The sequence below is a fragment of the Aedes aegypti genome, chromosome 3 (genome assembly GCF_002204515.2).
Source record: "Aedes aegypti strain LVP_AGWG chromosome 3, AaegL5.0 Primary Assembly, whole genome shotgun sequence".
NCBI lineage: Eukaryota > Metazoa > Arthropoda > Insecta > Diptera > Culicidae > Aedes > Aedes aegypti.
The window spans coordinates 149392658-149419113 of record NC_035109.1 but is presented as its reverse complement, the minus strand read 5'-3'; the positions used below and the strand labels follow the sequence as shown (position 1 = coordinate 149419113).

Below are 26456 nucleotides of genomic sequence, written 5' to 3'. Positions count from 1 at the left end.
ATTCAGTAGTTATTTTCTTCTGCTCGGGTTGGATCACTTAGCTTCTATCCTATCTAACCAGTCATGTCGGTAAAAATTGCAGACCATGTATCATTGCTACAGTCCAACCTCCATAAGTCGGTATCTGAAGGGACCATCGCCTCATAGAAATATCGAGTCATGAAACAGAAATGCTTGGAAAGCTGTTTGAGGGGACCATCATAGTAACCATGAAATTTCGTTTTAAGTATAGTTCCATGAATCGATATCATGGAACAATGACTCATGGAGGTTTTACTGTATTCTTGGAATCCGCGTTGGTAGTGTTTTTTTTTAGTTACGGGCAACTCCTCTCCCATCCTTCAACTCCATAGCACTTATGAGGATGTCACTGAGTCGGTGGCCTCTTAAGAATTGTTCAAATATTACGTAACGCAACAGGGGGAGGGAGGGCGTCTGACACAGTGTTACGGTTCATACAAAAATTAAAAAATTTCCATACAAAAGCTGTTACGTGGGGGAGGGAGGGGGTCCAAAAGTGGCAAATTTTGCGTTACGTAATATTTGAATGACCCCTTATCAAGTGAGTACAACGTCAGCATATTCTTCCCCTATCCAAAGTTACGGTAAAGATGGGCGTGGCCGGGAATAGCGATATTCATGCTTTTTATATTCTTGGTCAAGATTGGAACAAGGTTTACTCCCCTGCCTTGTTCGTGAAAGCAGTCTGGGCGAGATTATTAAAACCGAAAACGTGAATGTTGCTAGTATTCAATCTACGAAGTAAACCGTAACTACGCTAACGCTTATATGCATCGCGAGAAACAAATAAGTTTAACTTTAGGTGTTGTTAACATCATTGGGCGGTATAAATAAAATGTAGTAAAGTTGGATTCACTACATTCTCGATTGTAAATGCTACATGTTGAACACGAGTGGAACATGTTTGTGTTATTTTACTTTACTAAACCTTTCGAACATACCACAAACAACGCGTTGGTATGAATAAATGTAGCATTCACTACAAAGCTACTAGTAGTTTGCTTCAGAGGTTGCAACACATGCTTTGAGATTTCGGAATTGAATGGAATAATTTACTTTCGAGTAAATATCATGGGAAAACGATGTGCATTTCGATATTCTTTTAGATTTCCATAGGGTTTCTGAGATTTGGAAAATAATCTGGGATGCCTCACACTAGGGCAGATCGCTGTTTTCGACGGCCAAAACCTCTAGTGCTTTGAATATTCGTCCTAGAAGTTTGGTGTCTTTGGCAAAGTATTTTGAAATAATTTGTACTACATTTTGACTCCTTCGGAGTTGATCCAGATAAGTTAAAACTGATCTAGATCAATTTATCATTTGGTACGAGCGTCCTAGCAAAAAACTTTCTTCTGCAAAGTTGTTCATTGAGACATTTTTGACATTTCTCCCGAAGTCACTTATACTCTATCACTAACGTTAATGGCGCTGTATGACTCTTTAGTAAAAATAGCCAAAAAATCGATTTTGACCACTATTTCATACAACTTTTTTTTTTCTTTAAGAAAATGCCCCACTTTTGGTGCTTTTTTGCTAGAACAATTTTAGGATCGGAATAAAAAGTAGATTCGATACGCAATTTAAAATTTGAGATTTATCATTTTATCTGCTTTCAGATCTAGAGAATAGTTAGATTTAAAAACACTATATTAACTTCTTAAAATTGAAACTTTTTTATTTGCTTACATCGTTTAATATGATTTTTATTAAACACAACCCTATTCTCTTAATAAAAATCGAAGGTGTATACACACAAGTGTATCGTATTATCTAAAATTTCGTTCAAATGTTTATTCAAACATTAATTTAGTGATTCTTGAAAACACTTTGTCAACATTTAATATATTTTTTGTACATTTGAATTTATATGAAGTGCATATAAATGCATGAAAATCTACTAAAATTTACGAATTTCATCATATTTTCATCAAAACTTCAAACCACTACAACAAAAAAGCCCCGTATGGCCCCATTTTTCTTTCTTCAATGCAATGGAACTAATGTTCTTGACTAGTCGTAGACAAAAAAAAAGCTGCCGTCATCTGCCGCTTCATGAGTTATTCAGGATTTTGTTGGACACTGTTTTTAAACTGTTTTTACTAAAAGTATCATTTAATTTGGAAACTTTTCTAGTAAATAATGTAAATTTATTTTGTTATTGGTAAGTTTCAAAAACTAGATGATAAATTATTTTTTACATGTTTTTGTATGTAAAAATGGTCATAATCGATTTTTGGCTGTTTTTACTAAAGTATCATACAGCGCCATCCACGTCAGTGATAGAGTATAAGTGTTTTCGGAAGAAATTCTAAAATGCCTCAATGAACAACTTTGTAGAAAAAAGTTTTTTGCTAGGACGCTCCTATCAAATGATAAAACTGATCTAGACTAGTTTTAACTTATCTAGATGAACTCCAAAGGTGTCAAAATGTAGTACAAATTGTTCCAAAATACTTTGTCGTAGCCATCAAAACTCTAGGACAAATATCCAGAGTACTAGAGGTTTTGGCCGTCGAAAACAGCGATGTACCCCAGTGTGTGCCTATGGGAATACACTTACAAAGTAATTTTGAATTTTACGTGTGGATATTACCATCCCGAATTTTCATATTTCCTTCAATATTTATTATGATTATGATATGATATTTCTTAGAATTTTTGAAGTAATTCTAGGAATATTATGGAAATATTAGAAATCTGGTGAAAACTCTAGAATGTTGGTGGGGATGGGATTCCGGTTAGTAATCTTTTGGAATTCTGTGATTACTTATAAGACATTATTTCTGTAAGAATATACAGTCGCCCCACAATAATAAATAGCACACATATATGGGTCAGAGTTGGATTCAAACAGAAATTTCTCATCAAATAGATTTGCAATAACGCAAACCCCATTTTACCTGTTTGAACCATAGAATAATACAGCATTGTAATCAAAAATAAAAATCTAAGCGTAGTTTTTCCGTTCGTAGGAAATAAAATGTCAATCATATTCCTAGAAGCGTTGATTCATAACTGTGGGGCATTTTAAACCATACCACAGTTATGAATCGAAGATAAGACGATTCCGAAAGAAACGTCAAATCGTATGCTTTCACTAATACACCATTCATTTATCTCACAGATTGCTGAGGATTGCACAGATTGCTAGAATTTGCTGTTTTAGTGTTTCAATCCATAATATGAGTCGATTTTATCCATAACTAGTGGTCCCGGCAAACTTCGTCTTGCCATCAAGTAGGCTGTTTAAAATCGCTTTTGACCGTCCCATATAAAATGACAGTTTCGTTCGCGCTCGTTTTTTCAACTTTCCCGGTGAATATCTTGGGATTTTTATACACACGAACACGTCGGAACCCCTGACGAACAAAACTGAGAAAGAATCTTTCAAATCCGTTGACCCGTTCGTAAGCCATATCGTGACATACAAACACCATTCCATTTTTATTTATATAGATAAGGAACCTCATCTTCCACTGATCCACTTCTGTGGGATAAACAAGGTTTGAAATTTCTATATAAATCCACCCTTATTCGTAAATAATCGCGAATTTTGAAGCGTATTCTTGAATACAATTATAATGGGCTAGGGAGGTATTTTTGTTTTGAACCTTGTAATCATTATTTTAAATCATATTTTGTTCTGAAAAATGACCCTTAGATGATCCATAACTGTGTGATGACTGTATAAGATCCTGCAAACTTAGGTTTGAATCTTTGGAATTCTAGTTAAAAACTTCGAAATTCAGTTTATGTCCAGTTCCGTTGGGATTTCAGAGCAAAAACTTAATCACAGACAAACTCTGACGAAATTTCCATCGACCACTCATTTAACGATCATTTAGAACATCGCAATCAGAGGCGCGCGCATCATATTTCTTCGTGTTTGACGTTTCACTCTACCGTCACCTGCAGTCCTTGTTGCACGAAAAAGTATTTAGTGCAACATGCTTACCAGACGATGATGGTGTGAACTGGGTGATGAATTTTAAAGAAATTTGTTGTAAGTGTTACGTCTGTTGCTTTGTTATCAATCTTTTGAATGTCGGAAAATATCTTGTGTATACTTTCCGATCAGAATTTTTGTGATATAAATAAGAATCTTAATGATTTCGAAAGGGAACCGTATTTTTTCAGGAGTATCCTCATTGAATTCTAACGATTACCATCGGAGTCATCATAACAATTCACATAAAAACCTCAACATTCCCACTTGGATTTCAGAATACCCACCAGATCAAATTGATTACAAGATAACAGCGCTTCAGATGAAATACAAGAATACAAGTGGGCTACGTGGCCGTGCGGTTAGCGGCGTCAGTCGTTTAGGCGTATTGTGCCACGTAGCGTGGGTTCGATTCCCGCTCCAGTCGGTGGAAACTTTTCGTCAAACGATAAATTCATCACTGGGCTACTGGGTGTTATGTGTTGTCCGTTGCCTAACGTTCGTTGTTGTTGTTTGAGAGGGACTTTAACCCGAAGGTCATTCGTCCCTTCTAATGTTCGTGATTGTTCAGTCTGTGCAGCCTTTGGCTGAAGACGGTGTAAATTGTCTTCTTAAAAAAAAAATAAAAAAACAAATAACTCAGCAATATTACTGGACTTACAAGAATTTTCAACGAAGATTCCTACCAAAGTTAAAAAAAAATCCTTCCTCTATTCAACCTTTATTGCGAAAACTTTTTTTTCTAATTCTAGGAATTTAAAGGATACTACCGGGAACCCTACCGGATAACTAGGTATCAGGGACTATGCACCTGAAAAGAAAAGTAATGGCTTATCTAAATACGTGGGAGATTTCTTACAAGAAATGCGCAAGAAAAGCATTTTTCTTTAATCGCAGAAGGCAGTTGAAAAAAATGCCAATTCAAATGGAGCTCACTGCAGAAAATTTCTTCACCATTTCTTCTACAGAAATTTGTGCTTTCTTTGAGCGGAACAGCATACTAAGCTTATCACAGAAATACTTAGGCGCAGGAACCCTCAAAATTGTATCGCAATTTTATCAGAATCTCAGTAGTGGTCTCGAAAATACTAGGAATTGTGTAGTTCCTAGTTTGATCTCAATATCTCTTCATAGGACACATATTTCAAGCTAAAATTTTAAAATAAGTCAAATACTGGCATTGGCTACGACTGAAAACCACCCAGATAAATTTTTGATGTAAATTTATCATACAATCATGCACATAGATTTCCGCATTTGAGCAGTGAAATCTGGCTTAGTAGTAGAAAGCCTGGTTCCTGATCGGTAGGACCATTTTCGAATTTATCTTTATGGCTTTGTTCAATAATTTTACAGACTGTTCGGTGGTGATTTTTCAACTGTTAATATTACGGTGAAATTTAACCATAATCTGTATTTTTTTTGAGTGTGGGAAATTGGTGAAACAAAAACCTGAAGTAATATTTTTGTATCCGATAACCAAGACGCGAGATTATTAAGCAAAATTTCTTAATTGTAAGGTTTGAAAGTAACATGAGATGTATTTATATTATTTAGATATAGAATTAGATGAAATTAGCTATCAGTGTTCTTCTTCATAGCTGTTTCGTTACACGTAGTGCTAATATCCATCGTATTAAGCTTTGTTCAGTGAGAACCTGCAATTTTCCCAGTATTACTGTGATTGATGAACTGAAGCCAAACTATTCTTTTTCTAGTCAGCTTTTACAATAAGATTTTGATGAATCTTGATCATTTATTGAACTGTGGAAATGCTTAGAAGTTAGAATACTTGGCTGAGAAGTTCATGTAAGCATCCCAAAAAAAAAATCCTTAAGGGATTGTTGACTCGCTGGAGATATTCGAATTACTTCCAGGAACGATTTACGAAATAGTCCCTTGGAGTTGAAGAAATTGCCTATGCTGGGAGGGAGGCACCGATACTACACACGAAATATAGAACAATGTTTGTTTGAACTGCAAGATAACTCCAGCTTGCCAACAACAATCAAGGCAGGCTTGGGAAAAACCGCTAGTTTTCTTTTTTTGTGTACTTTCGATTTTTCCTGACAAACATGGAAAAAGGGCCACAATTTTCTATGCACTATATATTCATTTTTATTGGAAAAAGTAGAACGATGCGTTTTTCAATGCTATATATTCAATCCGATTGAAAGGTGCTCAAGTGACATTACTTGCATTGTGTGCATGAATTGATTTTCATTCGATTTTTGTCACTTTTGATGAAATGCGAAAATGTGTTTCAATCAGTTACGCGCTTTTGCCATGTTAGTCCAATGTTTGAAATTTGGGCTCACAGTGACAGTTTGTGACAGCGGAATCCCGGCTCACTATGACGTACAGAAATTTTGTATTGGTTTCTCCCTCCCAGTGCCTATGTAGAGGAATATCTATAGGAATTCTAAAATGAATTTTCGTGGAATATCCAGATCTATTAAATTCCATGACGCATCCTTCGCAGAATTCTAGGATAGATTGTTTTCAACATAATTTATCAGAGGCTACGCATAAACATTTTGAGTTCCTTATCGATTTGTTAGCATAGTCCTCGTAAGATGCATTTGAATGATTTATTTAATTTAATTTGGTGGACCCCTTGTTAGCCAGCAATCTAAAAAGTTTATAAAAAATCGGTCATACTGAAAAAACCAGCTAACGTTGTGTGCCGTTAACATCCTCGCATTAGCAAATATGAATGCCTAAAGTAATCTTATAAAAATTCTTAAAAAATATTCTATTTGTAGCTAATCAGTTTTTTTTATTTTTCCTCGGCCAGCCAGGATGGACAAAATTCCCCCCCCCCCCCCTATCCCCTTGGCTACACCCATGTTAGCAAGCATAATAGATGGTTAACACTTTGACCGTCGAACAGACCATCATTTTGGTTACCGTTTCGTTCTCATCTATTATGCCATTCATAAGGTTCAATGTCAATGCTCCCCGTGAAGCACCGTTAGTTATTGGGGACGTTACGCCGTTTGGCAATAATAATCTTATCAACGTTATAACCAAATAGACGACAGACGAAATTGCCCGATTGTTTGAAATGTGGCCACCAAAATGAGTCAGGTGGACTATAATCATACCTTTAATCATCATCTGTCCCTCGTTTAATCTGCTCGGTTGGTTGGGTTTGTTTAAATGCTATCTCACCCTACCATGTGATCCAGAGGAAGTCATTGGAGATTGAAATGATTTTGGGGTGCAACACGTCAGATTCGGGCAAATATTTCAGTGGCTAGCGATATTCTGTTTGTGTTACTCGTAGGAGCGGTTAGCAATTACACAGATGAACAGGAATATACTATCCACGAATATGTACAAGTCCATTGTATCTCCTAATGATTTATTACGGATCACTGATATCGTCCTCAAGTCCTAGCTTTTATCTGTATATGGGGTTTTATTGGATGGTATACTGTACGTTATTGTATAAACTGAGGGTGACTAGAAGGCGACAATTTCTAATTTAAAAAAAAATAACAATACTTGACCATCCTTAATGGCACGTCGTATTAACTATAGACTGTTTCGGAAATTATGAACTTAGACAAGGCCCATATTTTCAAATGTTTGATATAACTCACCAACTGTTGAACTTTTAGCTTAATACTTTTATGATTTTTCTTCTCTTCTTTAACCTCTCGAGATGCTGATCTGAGCTGATGTTTTTTCATCTTTATTCTCTTATTAGTAGGTGACTTTGGGGATTTAATGACCGAGGGGAGTTAATGACCACTTCTAAATTTTTGAAACCGCTTCTGAATAACTGTAGTGATGCATGCAAACATATAAGAACTCACTTTGCCAGTGATATTAATCTAAAGCGCATGTATTGTGGCTAGTGTTCCAGTATATGTTGGTGCAAACAAGCACTAAAAATGTTGTTTTTTTCTTGATTTGAGTATTTTATATTTCTTCTTCTTCTTTTTGGCATTACGTCCTCACTGGTACAGAGTGTGCTTCTCAGCGTAGTGTTCAATTAGCACTTCCACAGTTATCAACTGAGAGCTTTCTTTGCCAAAGATGCCATTTTCGCATTCGTTAATCGTGTGGCAGGTATGATGATACTATATTCCCAGGGAAGTCAAGGAAATTTTCATTACGAAAAATCTTGGACCGATCGGGAATAGAACTCAGACACCTTCAGCATGACATTGCTTTGTAACCGCGGACTCTAACCACTCGGCTAAGGACCCCTTATTTCACATTCTTTGTTCTTTTTTTGTATTTATTATAATACAGTTAACTCTACCTTACTCTACCTTAGCTTTATTGGAATTAAGTGAGTTTAAGTGACTGAAATCACTTAAACTCACTTAATTCCAATAAAGCTTTTAGTCATTTTTACTCTCGTCTTAAATTGAATTCACTCGCGACACAATCTCAACGTATATTATTTTTCTATTTTCACCAATTTACTTTTGACAAATTTTTGGCTTTCCTAGTATCGATAAATTTTCACCTGAAGTTGCATTCGGTACACTATGCACATCTTCAATTTTTGTTTAAAACACTCCTAGCGAAGCGATGAATCTTCTTGGTTTAGCATAGTGCACGTGCAGCTATAGAAGACGACTAAGTTCTATTTTTCAATTAATTTGAATGTTGGTTTTAGTTGCTAATTTTCTCGACCTTGCTTAGTCTTTTTATCGCCAGCTTTATTTTTTCGAGATGACAAATTATGCATGTTGCGATAACTTTTTTGTTTCTCAATATTTTGAATTTTTTTTTCACAATTTTCCATTTTTGTAATCTGTGTCGATATTGACAATTGGTCATCTGGTTTTAAGGATATTCGGATATGCCTTGGAGGACTGACACTTCCCATATAATTTTTTTAGGACAAGTTAACAAAAAATAAAATTTTTGCTAAATATAAAACTTACAATATAATGTCTTTTGAAGCTTTTAAGGTCTCCATACAGCCAGAGTGCCAGAAACATAAATGTCCATTACTCAAAAACGATTGCACCGAATTTCTTCGTTTTTATTTCGTAAGAGACTCTCATCAAAATATTATTTTGAAAAGCGAATAATCGACCATGAGAAAAGTTCTGTACCCTGAGATATTTACATTGGCGTAGCAAATTCATATTTTACAGAAGTAATGTCGGTCTTAATCACGTTTTCCACAAATTTCTTAGTTTGCATAGATTTGTATTGATTTTATTTGTTTGTGATTCTGTCTCATGTCGGAGCACATCAGTGATGTTTGTAAATTTTAGTTTTAATCAGGGAAAATATTCATTGTCTGCCGAATCTAGTAAAAATATCCTTCAATAACTATTCCAAATAATTCACGAGGAATATCGCTTGTGATTCTTCCATGAACATGTCAGGCATTCAACCATGTGCTTTTAAGAGATTCCTCTGAGAAGTCCCAGGTGGATTTCTTCAAGAGTTATGTTCGTACTTTTTCAGGTTTTCTTATCCTACCAAAAGATTTCTCGAACAATCTCTATCAAATTGTTTAAAAAAATCTTAAAGAATTTCTCCAGAGGATGATTAAGAAACACTTTTAAACATTTCTCCATGAAAGTTCCCTACGTACTTACTACATTTTATATGTAATAAGTACGTAGGGAATTTTCATGGAGAAATGTTTGAAAATGTTTCTTAATCATTCTCTGTAGAAATTCTTTAATTAATCTCCCTATTGTAAGTTTAAAATATCGGCTAGCTGTTCATTAATAACACTGCGAAACACGAAATACCACTATTTACTAATTTAAAGATTGCTGAATCCATTGTCGTTTTCAAAAATATCATAGCATGTCTAGTTTTTAAGATATTAACTTTTGAAAATGCAAAATTTTCAATCGGCCAACTTGCATGCAAGTTTGCCAGCTTGTATGGCAGTTTAATCGCTTAATTTGCATCAGAATTCAAAAAACAATTATTTTCATAATTCGATGCTCAAAATTTATTTTTTGATGGTTTTAAAAAGTATTGTATGTTAGCGTATAAGAGAAGCGAAACATTTTGTATGAAGACTGCTAGCATGTTGGAAAAGTTCGATTCATTCTAAATTAAATCGCGCAATATCAACCAAATTATATCTGAAATGAAAGCAAAAGTTATTTTTTGCATGCTTGGAGGATTAAATCACAAACAAGTTTTATGTATCATAGTTTAAATTTCATGTAAACCTAAATTATAACAGTGATATATACGACTTTGGCAAACTGTAGCTGAAATTGTGACGTGTTGGAACATTTCTGAGAACGGCATCAGATACAGCAATCCCAATTCTACTAGAGACACATAATTTGATCCTTGAGACACGCAAAAATGACATTTTTGTTACGCTGTGTAATTTATTTAGAATTTTCTGGAATGACTGAGAATTTGTTCAAAAAATAATACAAAAATATTTTGGAGTCTCACCAAAATTGTCTTCAAGGTCACTAAGCAAGAGAGTTCCAGAGAGTTCAGTTCAGTTTTCTCAACTTCGCCTTGGAGGTTCTTCTAAAAATTTATCTCCAGTTTCCTTCATCAAAGTTTTCAGAAAATTTCCAGAAAATTCTTCAAGGATTGCTTGAAAAATTCGCCGCAACAATGATTCCAAAGCTCCTGCAAAAACCATTTAATGTTTCAATGTCTTCCAGATGTTAATCTAAGGATTCGTTCTAATATTCCAAAAGATTTTTGTAGGCATTTAAACAGGATTCTATTGCGACAATTTTCTTAGCAAATGTAGTAATAGTGTTACACTATATTCGTTACCTAAGTAGACCTAGATTTAATATTGTTAGGAGACAATCACGGTGTACCATATTAAGAAGGTGATATATTTTCATTTTTTTTTTCAAAAATGCTTACCTAAGAAAAATAAAAATCAAATACTCCTATGAAGTTTCTAGTGGAATAAATTCAACTGCTCTACCAAAAACTCTGCCGCTAAAATACTAAAAAATGTCTCGAGCAATTTATTCAGCGATTTCTTCAGGGAATTATATTATTTTTTTCTTCTGGGATTCTTCCAGAGATTTATACAAGTATTTTCCAGATTTGTTTTCTTCAACCCTCTTATACCCATTTTTTATTTTCAATCTAAATGTCATTTTCGTTATCAAAAATCTTTCTAATCACGTTTTTTGCAATGATTTATTTTTAGTCGCGAATTTATGAAATTTGGTTTTTGTTTTTTTTTTCTATTTTTGAACATCCATACCCTTTTTCATTTTTTCTTGAAGCTTCTTCTTGTTACTGATTTCTGTCAATCATAAAAATTTGAGTTTTTACGGTACTTTTGAAAATATATAATTGTTTTTCCTGGAACATTTTTAGTTTCCGTGTAGCAAACAGAAAAACAGGTTTGAAATTATTTTAATACCACGGACTCTTCTTCTTTGATAGATTGATTGTAGAAAAAAATAGGTATGATTTTTTTGTACTACACATCAAATGAATCCCAGGCTATACAAATATACAACTTTTCAACCATTTTTCAAAAATACAAAAAGTTTCGGAAGTCATTAAAAACTTTCCTTATTTGCAGGTTATAGTCCAAAATTTAATCCACAAATAAAATCATTTGGATTAACGAACTACGAAAATATATACAAAATTCTCCATAAAATTTTAGGAATGTGATTTTTGGGGGGCTTCCAAAAATAACATCTAGGAATAAATCAACTCTGCATTTTGGATCAAAAACATCTCCAAAAAGGATTTCTTTACAAATTTCTCTACGAATCATCCATCATATCCATTCTAAATAAGATTTCTAGAATACGCATATAAAATAAGTTTTGGACGAAACTTCTAAAGATTTATTTGAATGATTTCGGCCTAAAATTAATTCGGAAAAATGTTTTATATTCATGCCGAAAAAAATTAAAAAATATCAGTAGAATTTCTGGAACAAGTTCCTGACGATATACTTTACAGGAAAACTTAAGTAGGATTTGTAGGATTTACTACAAAAAATCTTGATAATTTCTCTTCGTCTTTCATAATTTACAAAATTGACATTAAATCGGATGAAATTTTAGCTGAAGGTATTTGTATCTAACATCTCAGAAAATGTTTTGCATGAACTCCAAAGGTTCATGATCAGGGCCGGATTTACAAATGTGGGGACCTGGGGGCCATTAACTTGTTGGGGCCCTTTTACCAGAAAAAAAAATTGATACTTTAGCAAATACTAGATATTTGTAATGTTTTATTAGATTTTCATTACCAGAGTCAAACTTTTTTTAAATGTTAAAAAATACTTCGAATCCCGTATAGACGTAAACCAAGATGGAATTTAAATTAATGTAGGTAATGTTTTTATATATAATACATCTTAGTAGATTTTATGTGTATATTCGTCAACAACAAAATTCGTTTTATGATTCTCTTCTTATAGGTACCTTAATTAAAATTATGCTTAATCTATTCATGTTTAACACTCAAAATGTTGAACAAACAGATCTATTTAACTGTTTTGAATTGAAGAAATTGATGTAGGGCTGGTAGCAAGTCTTTTCCTAGAGACTTCCCAACAAACATTTTCATAAAATATAAGTTGGACCAACCACTCTTAAACATATCTCAATAAACTGTTATTCAGCTACTAATGTTTGTTGGGTGGATCTCTATTTCAATGAAAGTCTCTGAATAATCCCTTTTGTTAATGGAAGATCTCTAAGGTCACTATTTTAATCAAAATGCTCTCTAGAATTTCTTTTCCCTCATTAAGATTGCAGTGAGTCCTGATGCAAAATTCTACGGGCTTCTGTGAAAAAAAAAATCAAAGGCTTTAATGCAACTGTAGAGCAGGTTTTCAAGAATTTGTTCTCACATGTCTCATGGAAAACCTTCAAGCAATCTTCTAGTGATTTTTCCAGAGATTTTATCTGAAATACTTTCAGGGACTCGTACTGGGATGCCTCTAATTTTTTTTTATAGATTCCTCTACCAATACTCCCAGAAATTCTTCCAGCGATTTTGCAAAGGATGCTTTGCTTTTAGCAAAGACTATACTAGGAGTTCTTCCAGATATTTTTTTTTCATTAATCCTTCAACCAAATTGTACAGTTGTTACTAAGGAAATCGATGGAAGAATGATCTGATACAAGCATTGCATTCCTTGAAAAATATCTGAACAAATCTTTGAAGAAATTCCTGGGAAATTTCTATAGTTATGCTTGTTAAAATCCAGGTTATATTCTTGAGATATCCAAAACAAAATTCTTGGAGGAATTCCACAGGAAATAATAACTTAATCTTCGGAATTATCTTTGAATATTTGGGAGTTGTGTTTGATCTTCCGACCTTGACGCTTGCTCCTGCGGGGGCCGGCGATGAGGGCAGGACCAAACATGTCGCGCGTCGGTCGAGTGAGAGTGAAAAAGTGCCGCTTTCGATTAGTTCTTTTTGATCTTTCGACGTTGACGCTTGCTCCTGGGCAGTGCGTTAAGAAAGCCCGAGCAGTCGTCAGTTGTTTTCCCTCACGGATCGCGCGCCTATTTTCTCTGAGTGCTTTTATATAGCCGAGCAAACGAGTGAAGCTGAAAGAGGATTGTTGCTGCTCGAGGATGACGGATCAATTGGTGAGCTCGTTTCATGCTACTGTTTCTAATCTATAAAATATGTATGACTGCAGCATTAATCGTTACAACGGTGAGACGTAAATATGATTTTTTTTAAATATGAATGGTTCGTCACTGTGAGTGTCGGCATAAACTCTGATTTATAAATTATTCATGTCTAATTTTTTTTTATTCAATATACCTTCTTCTTTTTACCTTTATTTTTGTAACTAAAAAAAACTTTGAATGGTTCGACACTTCAAGTGTAGACTTCAGAAAGGTTCACATTATTCAACAAACTTGAAAGGTTCGTCCCCTCAAGTGTCGGCATAATTTTTCTCTACATAGATATTGTTCATATCAAATGAAAATATTATATTTACATATAAGCATGTTTATATCTCACAAATAATTATTTATTATGGTCTAATCGCTTATCAAAGTGAATCCTGTGACCCAACGATCCTTCCCATTAACAAACATCCCTCCCAGTAACCTTTGTGGAGATGCAGAGGCAAACACGGTCTCCAAATAGCAAAGGTTACACACTAACATTCCTTCTCCCAATCCCACCTGACTGCAAGGACGTGGCCGGCGCCGTTATTGACCATGTATAAATAGAGGCACTGAATTATGCACACTAAAGAAGATTATGGCCAATCCCAACCGAACTTCTAGTTGATTCTTTGTGCATTTTCAATGACTTCGGTCAATCACGGAATAGCAACCATTGATATGTGTAGTCAGTCTAAGCTAAGCTAAGCTAAGCTAAGGAATTATCTTTGAATATTTGGAAAAATTACTAAATTCTCACGAAATTTGTAATAAAAATCATGAAAAAATACATACAGTAATAGGAGCAGTAACACTGTCGTAATATCGTAATGAAGAATTGTTTTAAGTTATACTTCGTTTTTTTCTGTTTCCTGTTCGATCAATTTTTAATCTTTTTTGATTCATATTTTCAAGCTAGAGTTCTCTAAAATTCCTGCATTCAAGGCGCTTAAACGCTTAAAGTTTGTTTTCAAAAAACTCGCCCATTATTCCGGATTTATTAAATAAATTGAACCTTTCAAAACACATGATGCGTTTCCGAAAGTATGTACTATTTATTACTTTGATTCTAATTATTGGTGAAAGTTTGACCATAAATATTTTTTTGTCGAAATTTGTGGGGGCCCCTAAAGTGTGGGGGCCCGGGGACCATAGCCCCCTCAGTCCCCCGTATCCCTGTTCATGATACTAAGATGCACCGATTGATGTAGAAACCATTTTTTTCCTATTTGCAGGAATTCAAAAAACACATTTTTTATTTTTGAGAAACTATTTTCAATTATGATAGTAGAACTGTAGAAGTTTAACGCGAAAATATTGGCGTTGTTTTTTAAGCACATTGCCAAATATGTGTACTGATAAAATGCATAATGTAAGATTTAACTGAATTTAAATCTTGGATGAGTGTTTTGCATTACTTCGAAAATTTGTTGATTAATTCCTGATGTACCTTCAGAAATCATACGTGTAAGAATTCTGTAAGTTTTCGAAACTCCTAGAATTATTATTTTTTCTGTAGATTCATTAAATTGTTGCTTTTTTTGCATGAAAAAAGTGTAGTATGAAGTTCCTCAAGAAAATGTCATGCAAAGGAAGGGGAAACAACAAAATATGGAAGTAGATAGATGCAACAGATAGATAACGGAACAACGAAAGATAAAAGATTGTTCATAATCTTTTCTCTAAAGGTGAATGATTACAAGATAATTAAAACCACTCTACAATTAAAAACAAACAATTTTCTCAAGATGTTCCGTCAGAATCTTCTTTAGTAATGCTCCTTGAAATTTGTCTTGACTTCTTGATTCCCGAGAATTCTGCCAGAAAGCCTTTAGGAATTCCACCCTGGAAATACACAAGAATTTCATCCCAGAATATGGATGCTGTCAATATTTGATAAAACTATTTCTAAAGAATTATTTTAAGGATGTTCAATTATTTACGAATATAAATAAATAGCTTCTTCCTTCCCAGTTATTGTGCTAAATGTTTCTCCATAGGTTTCTTAAGTTGATGCTTAACTGCTATGCTAATTTCTGATTTTTTTGCCAATAAATTTTCTCTGAAGATTCGAAGGCAAGAAACACTTTTCATAGATAATTCTTGTATAATCAGGGGAGTTAAAATTTGTTTCAAGATCAACAGCTTGTTGTTAAGACAAAGGTTTGATTTTCTAGTGGATGGAGACATTTTACATATTTGTTACATTTGTCTTGAACGCCCTCAATGTGATTTTTTGAAGTTAAATTTGTATCTAGCATGAACCCTAGATACTTAACTTCATCTGACCAATTTATTGAAGCCCGTCTCATCGCGTCAACATGTATATATGAAGGTTTCAAATAAAAAGCTTTTGGTATATGTGGATATATTATAAGTTGAATTCAGAAGCCTTATGAGAAATCTACTACAGATGACACGCAGGCTTCGTCTTTTGGCGGAGAGGCCTGTGTCATCCACAAACAGAAATTTTTGACATCCCTGAGGTAACTCAGGTAAGCCAGATGTAAAAATATTGCATAAAATATGCTTAGGGGTCGTCCATAAATGACGTAGCATATTTTCACTGGTTTTTTACACCCCCCTCCCCCCTCGTAGCATTTCGTCACAAATGTTGATACCCCCCCCTTGGAAAATACGTACCATATCAAAGAACCCCCCCCCCCCTCTACGTTTTTTTTATTTATTTTCCTCAGCGACTGGGTTGAAACAAAACAATGGAATTCAGAAGTTTAATACAAAATTTGATATTAATTACTGACTGAAATGTAAGAATAATCTAATATAACAGTTTGATATACAGTAGCGCTCAAAAGTAATTTGGAAAACAGTTTCAAATAAACATATTTCCTGTTTAACTTACATAATTTTGGTTTCGAATTTCATATAGGCTAAATTGTATTACTTTTGCTGTTGACAAACAAATAGAAAATGTAAAAAAAAAATGATTGAATTGATGAATCTCGTTACTGTTGGGTTAGGGAACAACATATTTTATAGTATGTTGAACAGAAATTTCGTTATTAGATAGGGTAGAAGCACCGGTTTTGGCCACACGCCAGTTGTAGCCATAGTGGATTATACACCATTTTACATAGCCAAGCAGCATGAAACCTTTTGTGTTCAGTAGATCACATTCATATGATAGTGCTACATTCATTTACTCGTCCAAATTGATTCAAAGCATAAGAAAAACAATTCATTTTCCTTATAATTTTAACTCCCATACACCTAATTTGGCCAGCGCACTCTTAGTTTGGCCACTCTCATGAAAAATCAATGCAATTGGCCAATTTAGGAACCGAAGTTAAATCTCTGGCCGAAACTGGTTCCGTTGGCCTATATTGACCAACAGGATTTTCAAAGCGAAATTTCTGATATTTTACACATAATATGGATTGAAAGCTTGCATTTGACATATTTGTTGTATAAACACGGCTTCCCATTTAATTTTTATTGACATTTTCTCTTAGGCTGGCCAAAACCGGTGCTTTTACCCTAATTGTTTTTTTTTTTAATTATTCTTCGTTATCAAATATTGATATCTGAAAATTAACATCAAAATACATTACTTTGAAATGAATCTTCGTCCTTATTTTCCAAATTAAAATCCATTTAGCAATCAGTGGTCAGATATAGAAAAGATTACACTTATAATATTTGGAATGTTTAGAAAAATTTAACGATTATTATACAAATTATTAATCTTTATAATTATTCCAGCTGAGCTTCATTATCGTTCCTCATACTGAAACAATCTTACACAACCTATAATGAAACAGTTAAATAATATAAATTCTTCATATTACCGAGTTATTAAAAAATTTGAATGATAGGGCGATTTCGATAACATCGAATTTGTTGTTCTTATTAATATTCAGGCTACTCCATCAAAAGCATTGATATATCAAAAAAATCAATGAGTTGATTGAGTGGAGATCTCCTGCAACATTGAACGAATAATACATGGAATAAATATTTTGTTTCATGTAATACATGCCAAAACGAGCATATTTCATTCTCTTGAAAGAAAAACCCCAACAGAAAATATGGATAAAGCTAAAACGGCTGACTTTATGACTTGTTAACAAATGAGAAAACAATGTACTTTGAAGTAATTAAAGCATTGATTTTTAAATAATTTATTAAACTTTGATTTTGTTTATTTATAAACATATTATTTAGACACGAATAATAATAATTTTATAACCCAAGTTTATAAGTCAAACAAAAATAAAGTTTGATCAAAAATAATTGTATGCCATATTTTTCAGCGCCTCTCTTTTTACCGACATGATTCAAAATGCTACGTCCACTAGCTAGGACCCCTCCCTCCCCCTCGTCACACATCGTCACAAATTCGTGAAGACTCCCTCCCCCCTAAAAAGCTACGTCATTTATGGACGACCCCTTACTGAAAACATTTGCTCAAGATTTCAACTCATTTTTGGTATTTTCTGAAAGTTTCTAGAATATAATATAAAATTCCATTTGTTTAATAATAGTTATCTCTTCTTCCAAATCAGTATTTCAAAAACGTTCTCTTTATTGAGAATGTTTTCGAAATCATCAGTAACTTGATTTTCTATTATTTTTTTCTATCTTTATTAACGAGATTTTTAGCCCTGGGCTAGTTCATATCGGGACCAACGGCTTTACTTCCCTTCCGAAGGATGTCGTCACTGAAATTTTTAGTGACTATCGCGGGGATGGGATTCGATCCCAGATCCTTGGCGTGAGAGGCGAATGTTCTAACCACTACACCAGGTCCGTCCCCAGATTTTCTATTAGGAAAGTAAGTCCTATATTGAAATTGTGCGCGTTTCAAACTGTATAGCAAGTTTTTCGAAATTAGTAATAATTTGTTTTCCTCTTACAATGCCAGAATTGGCTTCCGAGTTTTGTTTTTTTTTTTTTTTCAAAATTTCAGATGATTTCCAAAAGGGCTAAAAGCCAGGGTCCAATTGAGAAATTTTATTTTCAAAAATTTTGTTTCCTTATTGTTATTATTATTTCTTTCTGAAGATCATTCTTCTCCAAAATTAAGATAGCAACACAGCTAAAAATATGTTGTAAATTTAAGTTTATCATGCACATATTTGGAGCATCAAAATAAACTGAAATGTCAAAGACAAATCGTTTATTTTTCAATCGAATGCACTTTAAATTTACACGATCATGTAACATTCAAGCATATTTAGTTGAACATTAAACAAAATGGTGTAAAAATAGATGAATTTGTTTTACTTTTACTACACTTTTCTGTATACACTACATTGAAATTTAAATATTTTTATCTGTGAACGTGTAAACTGAACTCTGCACTATTGCTTGCGTATGGTGACACTTACGTAAAAGAAAAGAAGCTCACTCTTTCTTCGTTGTGAAAAAAATGAAGCCAAAATTTGTGGTTGCTAGAACTATGATTTTTTTTATTTAGTATGATTCGAAGGAACGAAGCAATTCGATCCAGCAGAAGTACGAATAAGTCATAAACCGTTTCGCTAAAGAGCAAATTATTTGAATATCAACGATGATTTATCCTTTATTTAAAAATAATCTGAATCAGTTCTTCAAAATTAATTCGAAATGCATGCTGACTGTAGTTCACTATTGTTTTCAATTTCGGCCAAATGACCCGGAACAGTTTAAGACCAACGTCTATAATCAAGGATTCGAATTTTACTTCACATTTTGATATTGCAAAGCCTCTGGCCTCAACAATGGAATTGGATAAAGTTTCAAGAGCATTTTCAATACCGTTATCCGGGGGCAAATCGATCACTTTTTTACAATGTTTTGTTGTGTTACCCTTGGAAATTCGAATATTGTCAAACAATTTTCGACAAAATCAGTACTCCATTGATCTTTATCAGTTTATGTAATCGACTTTTCATGAAATAATATTGAACATATCATAAAAATAGTTTAAATATCAAAAAATTGAAATGACACACTGGGGCGAAATTGATCACTATATAACAAAGCAGGTTTAAGAATGATAAATGTCCGCATCTACTAAATGTAGGTCTCCTGAATCTGAAAATGATGTCAAAATTCTTACAACTCAAGTTTTTGATCATTTTATTGCAAAATTAAACTTTGAAAATCTGCCTAATACGCCTAAATATAGGCAATTCCCCTTGAAATAAGCACATTATTTTAGAATAAACGGTTTTATGAGCAAAAAACTATACTTGCTATGCAGTATGATATCAAAAGTGAGTTCAGGAGTTCATACTTACGCTTACACAATATTTTAAATACTCAAAGTTGACATGTACGCATAGCACCAGTAGATTGTTTAGCACCGACATTTCCAACGGTATTGCTCACACCTTTAAAAAATGTGAATATTTCTATGCACAACTGAGCCTAATAAAAATGAAATAGTGCAACATCATCATTAGACATCCATAAACTAGAAAACATGGGAATTGCAAAAAGTTTTGACTTATTGCGAGTCAATTTTCGTAAGTCAGTATGAAGTAAATTAACTTGCTGCCCAGAGCATTGAAAAGGCAAATAGGCAGCTGTGAAAGTATATTTACCAAGCTGTGTTTCAACAAAAACATCCAAAGTTCAAAAACTTTAGTTTCAAATGATGAAAGAAGTTAGAAAGTGTTATACTCCTATGCAACTTCTTCTTCTTCTTCTTCTTGGCATTGCGTCCTCACTGGGACAGAGCCTGCTTCTCAGCGTAGTGTTCTTATGAGCACTTCCACAGTTATTTACTGAGAGCTTTCTTTGCCAAAGTTGCCATTTTTGCATTCGTATATCGTGTGGCAGGTACGATTATACTCTATGCCCAGGGAAGTCAAGGAAATTTTCCTTTACGAAAAGATCCTGGACCGACCGGGATTCGAACCCAGACACCTTCAGCATGGCTTTGCTTTGTAGCCGCGGACTCTAACCATTCGGCTAAGGAAGGCCCACCCAAAACTGTAACTACGAGTCTATAATAGTCATGTGTCCATATTTATCATCATTACCTTTCTTCTTTTTTCAGACTCCTCTACTCTGCTACGGTTCCGACTAGTGTAATGGTCTTCGAAGATATCACAAAACGAAACTATGAAATGAAATACACTCAGCTGGACCTAGATGAGGCCAAGATAGTGTATGCCAAACTAGCTCGATGGCACGCTACCTCCATGTACCTATCCGATAAGGTAAGACTTCAATTAAAATCGGTTCAAAAACATCCAACTTACTCCGATATTCTCCAAAGGTACCAATCATTTCGAAGCTGGACAATAGCCTCGGAAAATTGATGGACAGCGATTTTAGCGAGATCTGGATTGGACACATCGCTACCTTGGCCAAGCTGTGCCGTGGATGGCCTGGCTACGAATCGTATGGCGAACGTTTGGATCACATGAAAGGATTCATTCTATCCAAACTTAAGGACATCTATGAAGTGAAGCCATCCAACTTGTTCAATGTGTTGAACCACGGTGACATGCATTCCAAGAACATGATGTTCAAAATCGAAGAAGGTGTCACGAAGGACATTCTACTGGTATTTGTTTGAAAAGTCATACGTTTTACTGGTCTCCATATCATTGACGATTTTTTCTAGCTGGACTACCAAATCAGCTCCTGGGGAACCCCTGCAAGCGATATCATCTACTCGTTGTATAATACGTGCTCGATAGAGACAAGAGATAATCACCGTGACGAGCTGATCAAGTTTTACCACGATGAGCTCACAGCCACATTGAACAAAATTGGTTATCTGAAGAAGATTCCTACGCTGCTAGATGTGCACGTTGAAATCGTTAAATGCGGACACTTGGGTAAGATGATTCATTGACAAAATTATCCCTGATTATCAATAATAAGTTCTTTTACTCATTCCAGAAACATTCCTGTGTTGCACGTTCCTCCCCTTCATGATACTGTCATTCGATGAGATGATGCCAGCAGCTGAAAACCCGGAAGAAGGCGTCGAACTTGACTTTGCCGACAAGGAAAAGATGGGCGAAATGATGCTGAAGGTATTCCAGCACCCGAAGTATGTCTCTCTCATCCAGCGGTATTTGCCAGTATTGCTCCACAAAGGATACCTAGATCAATGAACAACTTTATGTAGAAAAAGGGAGATATTATGGTTGCATAATATCAGAGACATTTGTTGTTGAGTATCGTTTTTGACAAAAATAAATCGGATCAGTATTCTTAATTTTAATGTATAGTTTTTTCTTCATCTTCTATTTCTACTCATTTTCCCACCACATCTTGTCAAATCAATTGTGACAAAACAATTGATCTCTATCAGCTTACGTACCGTAATCCGAGGTAACATTTATCGATGAAATATTCTAATGGTGATCAAGCATGAGAAACATTCACTCGAATATTGCATTTCTCTCGCTCACATCCACAAGCGGTCAAGAGCGAGATTGCCATTTCTCCGACCAAGCTGAGTGTTTCAATTTCCAATGCGCTTTCTTCTTGTTCGCCGAGCGACAAGTTAGACACAAACGGCAACAGAATGATTCACTACTGACTCCTTGAGCCGAAGGCATCCGATTGCAGTAGCGAATGATTCTTTACATTCCGATTCCGCACGAGTGGCATTCGTATTTGAGAGCTGAAGAGCGTTCACTGACTGGTAATACACAAGGCGAAATGTTTCAGTGAACCCAAATTCTGTACATTTCGCAGGAGGCTTTCAGTGATCGAATGGCGAAAGCATTCTTCCGTGTCTCCAATTTAAGAGAGGATATGTGCTCTCTCCGCTCCGTATATCTTTTCATTTTCGGTTTATCTCAATCGTTCACGATTCGTCGGGATTGCGCTCACCCTAGTAGCGTTCGGCAGTCATTGAACATTCGGTGGCAGCAGATACTTTGCAGATATTTTATCGGTAGCGTTCGGGTGAGTGAGTGAATTTTCCCATGCTTGATGGTGATTCATAAACTAATAAACATTTTTACCAAAATTGAGCTGCGTTTATGCGTAAATTTTTCAACTTTTGGAAACAATGATTTTCATGGTTATGGATGACATGCTCAAAGAATCATGTCTCACATGAGTTCTGAAAACAATATGAGCAGAAGAAATGCAGTTATTACTAAAAATGACATAGGTGAAAACAATCCCGTTGCTAAAACTTCCATAAATATGTTCAGTTAAGTTTTTCTGTGTGCGTTTGAAATGCAAATTTCAAATGCGGGAACACCAAACGCGTGAAGATTTTTAACAAGGAAGGTGAAGTCAAAAATTGATTTTCTTTGCTAGGTTGGCGGTGATATGGAACATAGTTGCTAAGTATCCTTTGGTTAGTTTGTGTTACCGCATTTGAAGGCCAGTTAGACTGGATTTGCACGTCAAATGCAAACAGCAATAAAGTTCATAAATTACAATAAAGAATGCATACCGTTTTGTCTCAAATTCCGGACACTCGGGTTTTGTATGGCGATTTGGTTGAAATGTTTCGCTGAAATATGTCACCAAATAACAAGGAAATGGCAGTCAATTGCAATTCAACTTTAACGTCTCCAATATAATCTATACCGCGGGAGTAGTGAAGATTCTCTAGTTTCAGACCACAAGAACAAGCTTAAGTTAATTTATTTGCGAAATTATTCATTTAAATAGATTTATTCGTGCTGTTCGGAATTTGAATCAATGTGTTCGGAATATGAGACAGAATGAACGCAGTGTTCGGTATTTGAGTCAAAATGTTGTTCCATACTTTTACGTAAAAACAGTACTAAAACTAATTGAATCAACATTATTATTGGTACACCCAACAGCTAACAGTTAGGCTTTGCGAGGAAATCAAAATTTACACTGCCAATTTATGCCAATCAGATGCATTTGAAGTCACTGTTGGCCTTAAGTGTTCGGAATATGAGTCAAAACGGTAATTTCCTTAGGATAATTGCCTACCTTTAGACGTATTCCACAACTTAAGGTGTTTTGATTTTGAACTAACTCAAAAAGTAAATGACTTGTAAGAGTTTGGCCTTTATATTCGGCTTCAGGGATCATAATTTTAGTAAGTAATGATATTTTCAATATTACCGATAGTTGTTTTCATGAGTGATCAATGTTACCCCATATCAGCTAAATAAAAAAAAATCACCTAAAACATTGTTTTAAACATGGTTAAATTTGTCAGAAAACAAAATGCAGTATGTACCGAAGTAACCAATAAGCACGTTTACGTGGCATTATATCAGCACTATATAAGTATATACACACCAACAAAATCTTAGATTTACACGTAACGTTATTTTAGTTTCAATCATGTAAAGCCATCTCTCATGTATTCTTCAATGATAAAACCTATAAACACATCTATTATATCCAACATTGTTACTAAATTCCTTAATATTGAACGCGAAACGTCTTCTCTCAAAGAATTTTGCTTGAAAAACGGCTCGGTGTATATATTTTCCCGCTGAAAATTCATTCATAAATAATGCACATGGAATGACAAGCCGTCGATCCATCCATGTGCATTATTTTTGGCAGAATATTCAGCGTGGAATCATGTAAACTGAGCGATCTTGTTTTCAATTTCACTTTCAAGATGCAAGAAAGCATGCAATATTGGCGAATGTTGGATGAAAGATCATGAAATGTTTCAGTTTCACTCAAGATTGCAAGCATTTTCGAATACAATGAGACAGATTACATTATTTATCGTTGAACATTCAGTTATAACTCGTTTAACATAATTATTATGGAAGTTTACGTGCCATGTAAATTTAAGATTTTTTTGTAGGTTTTATTTTTTCATAGGTTTTATCATTGATGAATACATGAGAGATGGCTTTATATGATTGAACCTAAAATAACGTTACGTGTAAGTCTAAGATTTTTTTGGTGTGTAATGCCAGAAAAGGCGAAATAGTGTGCCAATATCGTGCAGAAATGGCAGCTCGTGAATAGCATCATTAATGCTATAAAAGTGCTATAAATCCTTACTACGTTTTTGGCATCAATATTGCTATTATTCAGCTCAAATTTTGTTTTCACTTCCGAATCTCTTTGAGATCTTTTTTTTTTTTGTCATTTTTTATAATGAGCAAAAACAAAAAAGGATACTGGTTAGGAACAACTTACGAAGATCTGTTCTTAGAAATCTGCTTATCTTCCTAAATCCACATATTTATATGTAAGAGTTCATAATTAGTTAGTTAATCTGAATGTTCCTTGAAAACTGCCAATGCTGCGTCTCGAATCAAGGTACCTCGTATCATCGTACGCTCGGATCGCTCCTTTACCATCTAGGCCATATGGGATATTAACGATTGCAGAGCAAAACGCTTTATTAAACTACCAATCGAAAATCCCAGCTATTTTGGTTATACTGGCAAGGATGCCAGTTCTCATGCAAGCAGAAAAACTTCTTGAATTTCGAACTTCACCGAAACCTTCAAGAAGGAAATCGCAAAAATTGTGATATGGGCCTGAAAGTTAGTTGTTTGCCTCAATTGGTTTTAATAATGAATAAATATTAAAACAAATAATTTTGGCAGATAGAGGATGATTTAATCTACATTATACACTGAGAAAAATCTACACGCCAAGGTCGTGTGTTTTACTTATAGATAACCAGTAAGCACGATAATGCGGCACGGTAACAGCATTATATGCGCATATAGGGTAATCATTTGATGCTTGTCAGTTTTATATACGTATATAATGCTTTTATAATGCCAGAAAAGGCGAAATAGCGTGCCATTATAGTGCCAAGATATAACCGTGCTTCTCTGCACCACTAATGCTGATATAAGACCACGTGAGAAACGTCAGTTGTTTTCGCCAGGTTTTAAGGGCGAATATGTTGTGCTTTCGCGTACGCAGCCAGAGAGCATTCGCGTATGCGGCCAAGCAACTGGTACACGAGGTAAATAAATGAATGAATGAAAACGGAAACCTCTAATAGTATGAAAAAAATGTAATAAAATGATACAGATAGTAACTTCTCCGTATCAGACATATTCGTTTTGATAGTTTTCATCCTTTTGAGGATTTGCAATTGCCACATTTTGATCCTCGTTTTATGACGATGAAATTCTTCATTTTGCGTCTCGAACCTGCGACACCCGTATTGTTGAGTTGTTGTCCTGCTCCTTTGCTCCTACGGCCACATAAGATGAATAGTATTGGAAAGAAAAGTGACCAATTTAAACCATCACTTTTCCCCGTCATAAAACCTGCAATTGTAGTAGAAGAAGATTACCACTATATGCAAACACAAAGCACGTGGTATATCTGTCAAAACACTGGATGGCATTTAAACATGCCCTGTATTCGAATATAAAGCCAATATAGTGCTTATTTAATGCCTGTATGCATCAGGCTTAGAAGCATTGATGATGCTGTAATAGGTTTTCTATGCAGCGGAAGTGCTGTTATAAGGTGTGTAAGCATTTGAAGAATTGAATGTGTAATACACACGAAGTTTGTAAGAAAATCACAACAAATCGACATAGACGTTCATGAATCGATCCATAATTTTAAACACACGGATCAAGCGTGTTGATTTTTTTCAGTGTAAGGTTGTTAAATAACGTGTAAATCCATTCAGATGCTCAAAAGCAACACACTACCCCTTCGTTGCTAATTGATTTAAGGCCCTTATCAAAAATCAAGTGAAATCTTAAATTATTTTAGTTTTTAAAATTGATACAATAAACTGTCATTTTGCCAATCATTATTTAACTTTTTTTTTGCTAAAAAAATTACTAATTGTAGGTTTAAGGTTTTCTTCATTATTTCAATGATAGCAAAATCTACTGTTCTAATCTAATTGTACAACTCATATTTTAAATCTATTCATAAATATATTTAAAGTAAAGAATTCCGAAAGTACGAGAAATTATAAACCTAAAGATTATAAACAATTGGTCTGGCAACAATGCCCT

At 34.5% G+C, this 26456-nt stretch overlaps 1 protein-coding gene across 1 annotated transcript in view; it reads left to right on the top strand.

The window, feature by feature from the left end:
• The window catches only part of LOC5572971, a 29914-nt gene extending 8157 nt beyond the window's left edge, over positions 1-21757 (top strand). Inside the window, exons 2-5 of the mRNA XM_021849956.1 lie at positions 20576-20738; positions 20798-21088; positions 21149-21365; positions 21430-21757. Of these exons, the coding sequence (XP_021705648.1) occupies positions 20576-20738; positions 20798-21088; positions 21149-21365; positions 21430-21647 (889 nt within the window). The 3' untranslated portion in view covers positions 21648-21757. The remainder of the gene's footprint in view (positions 1-20575; positions 20739-20797; positions 21089-21148; positions 21366-21429) is intronic.
• The last annotated feature ends 4699 nt before the right edge of the window (positions 21758-26456 follow it).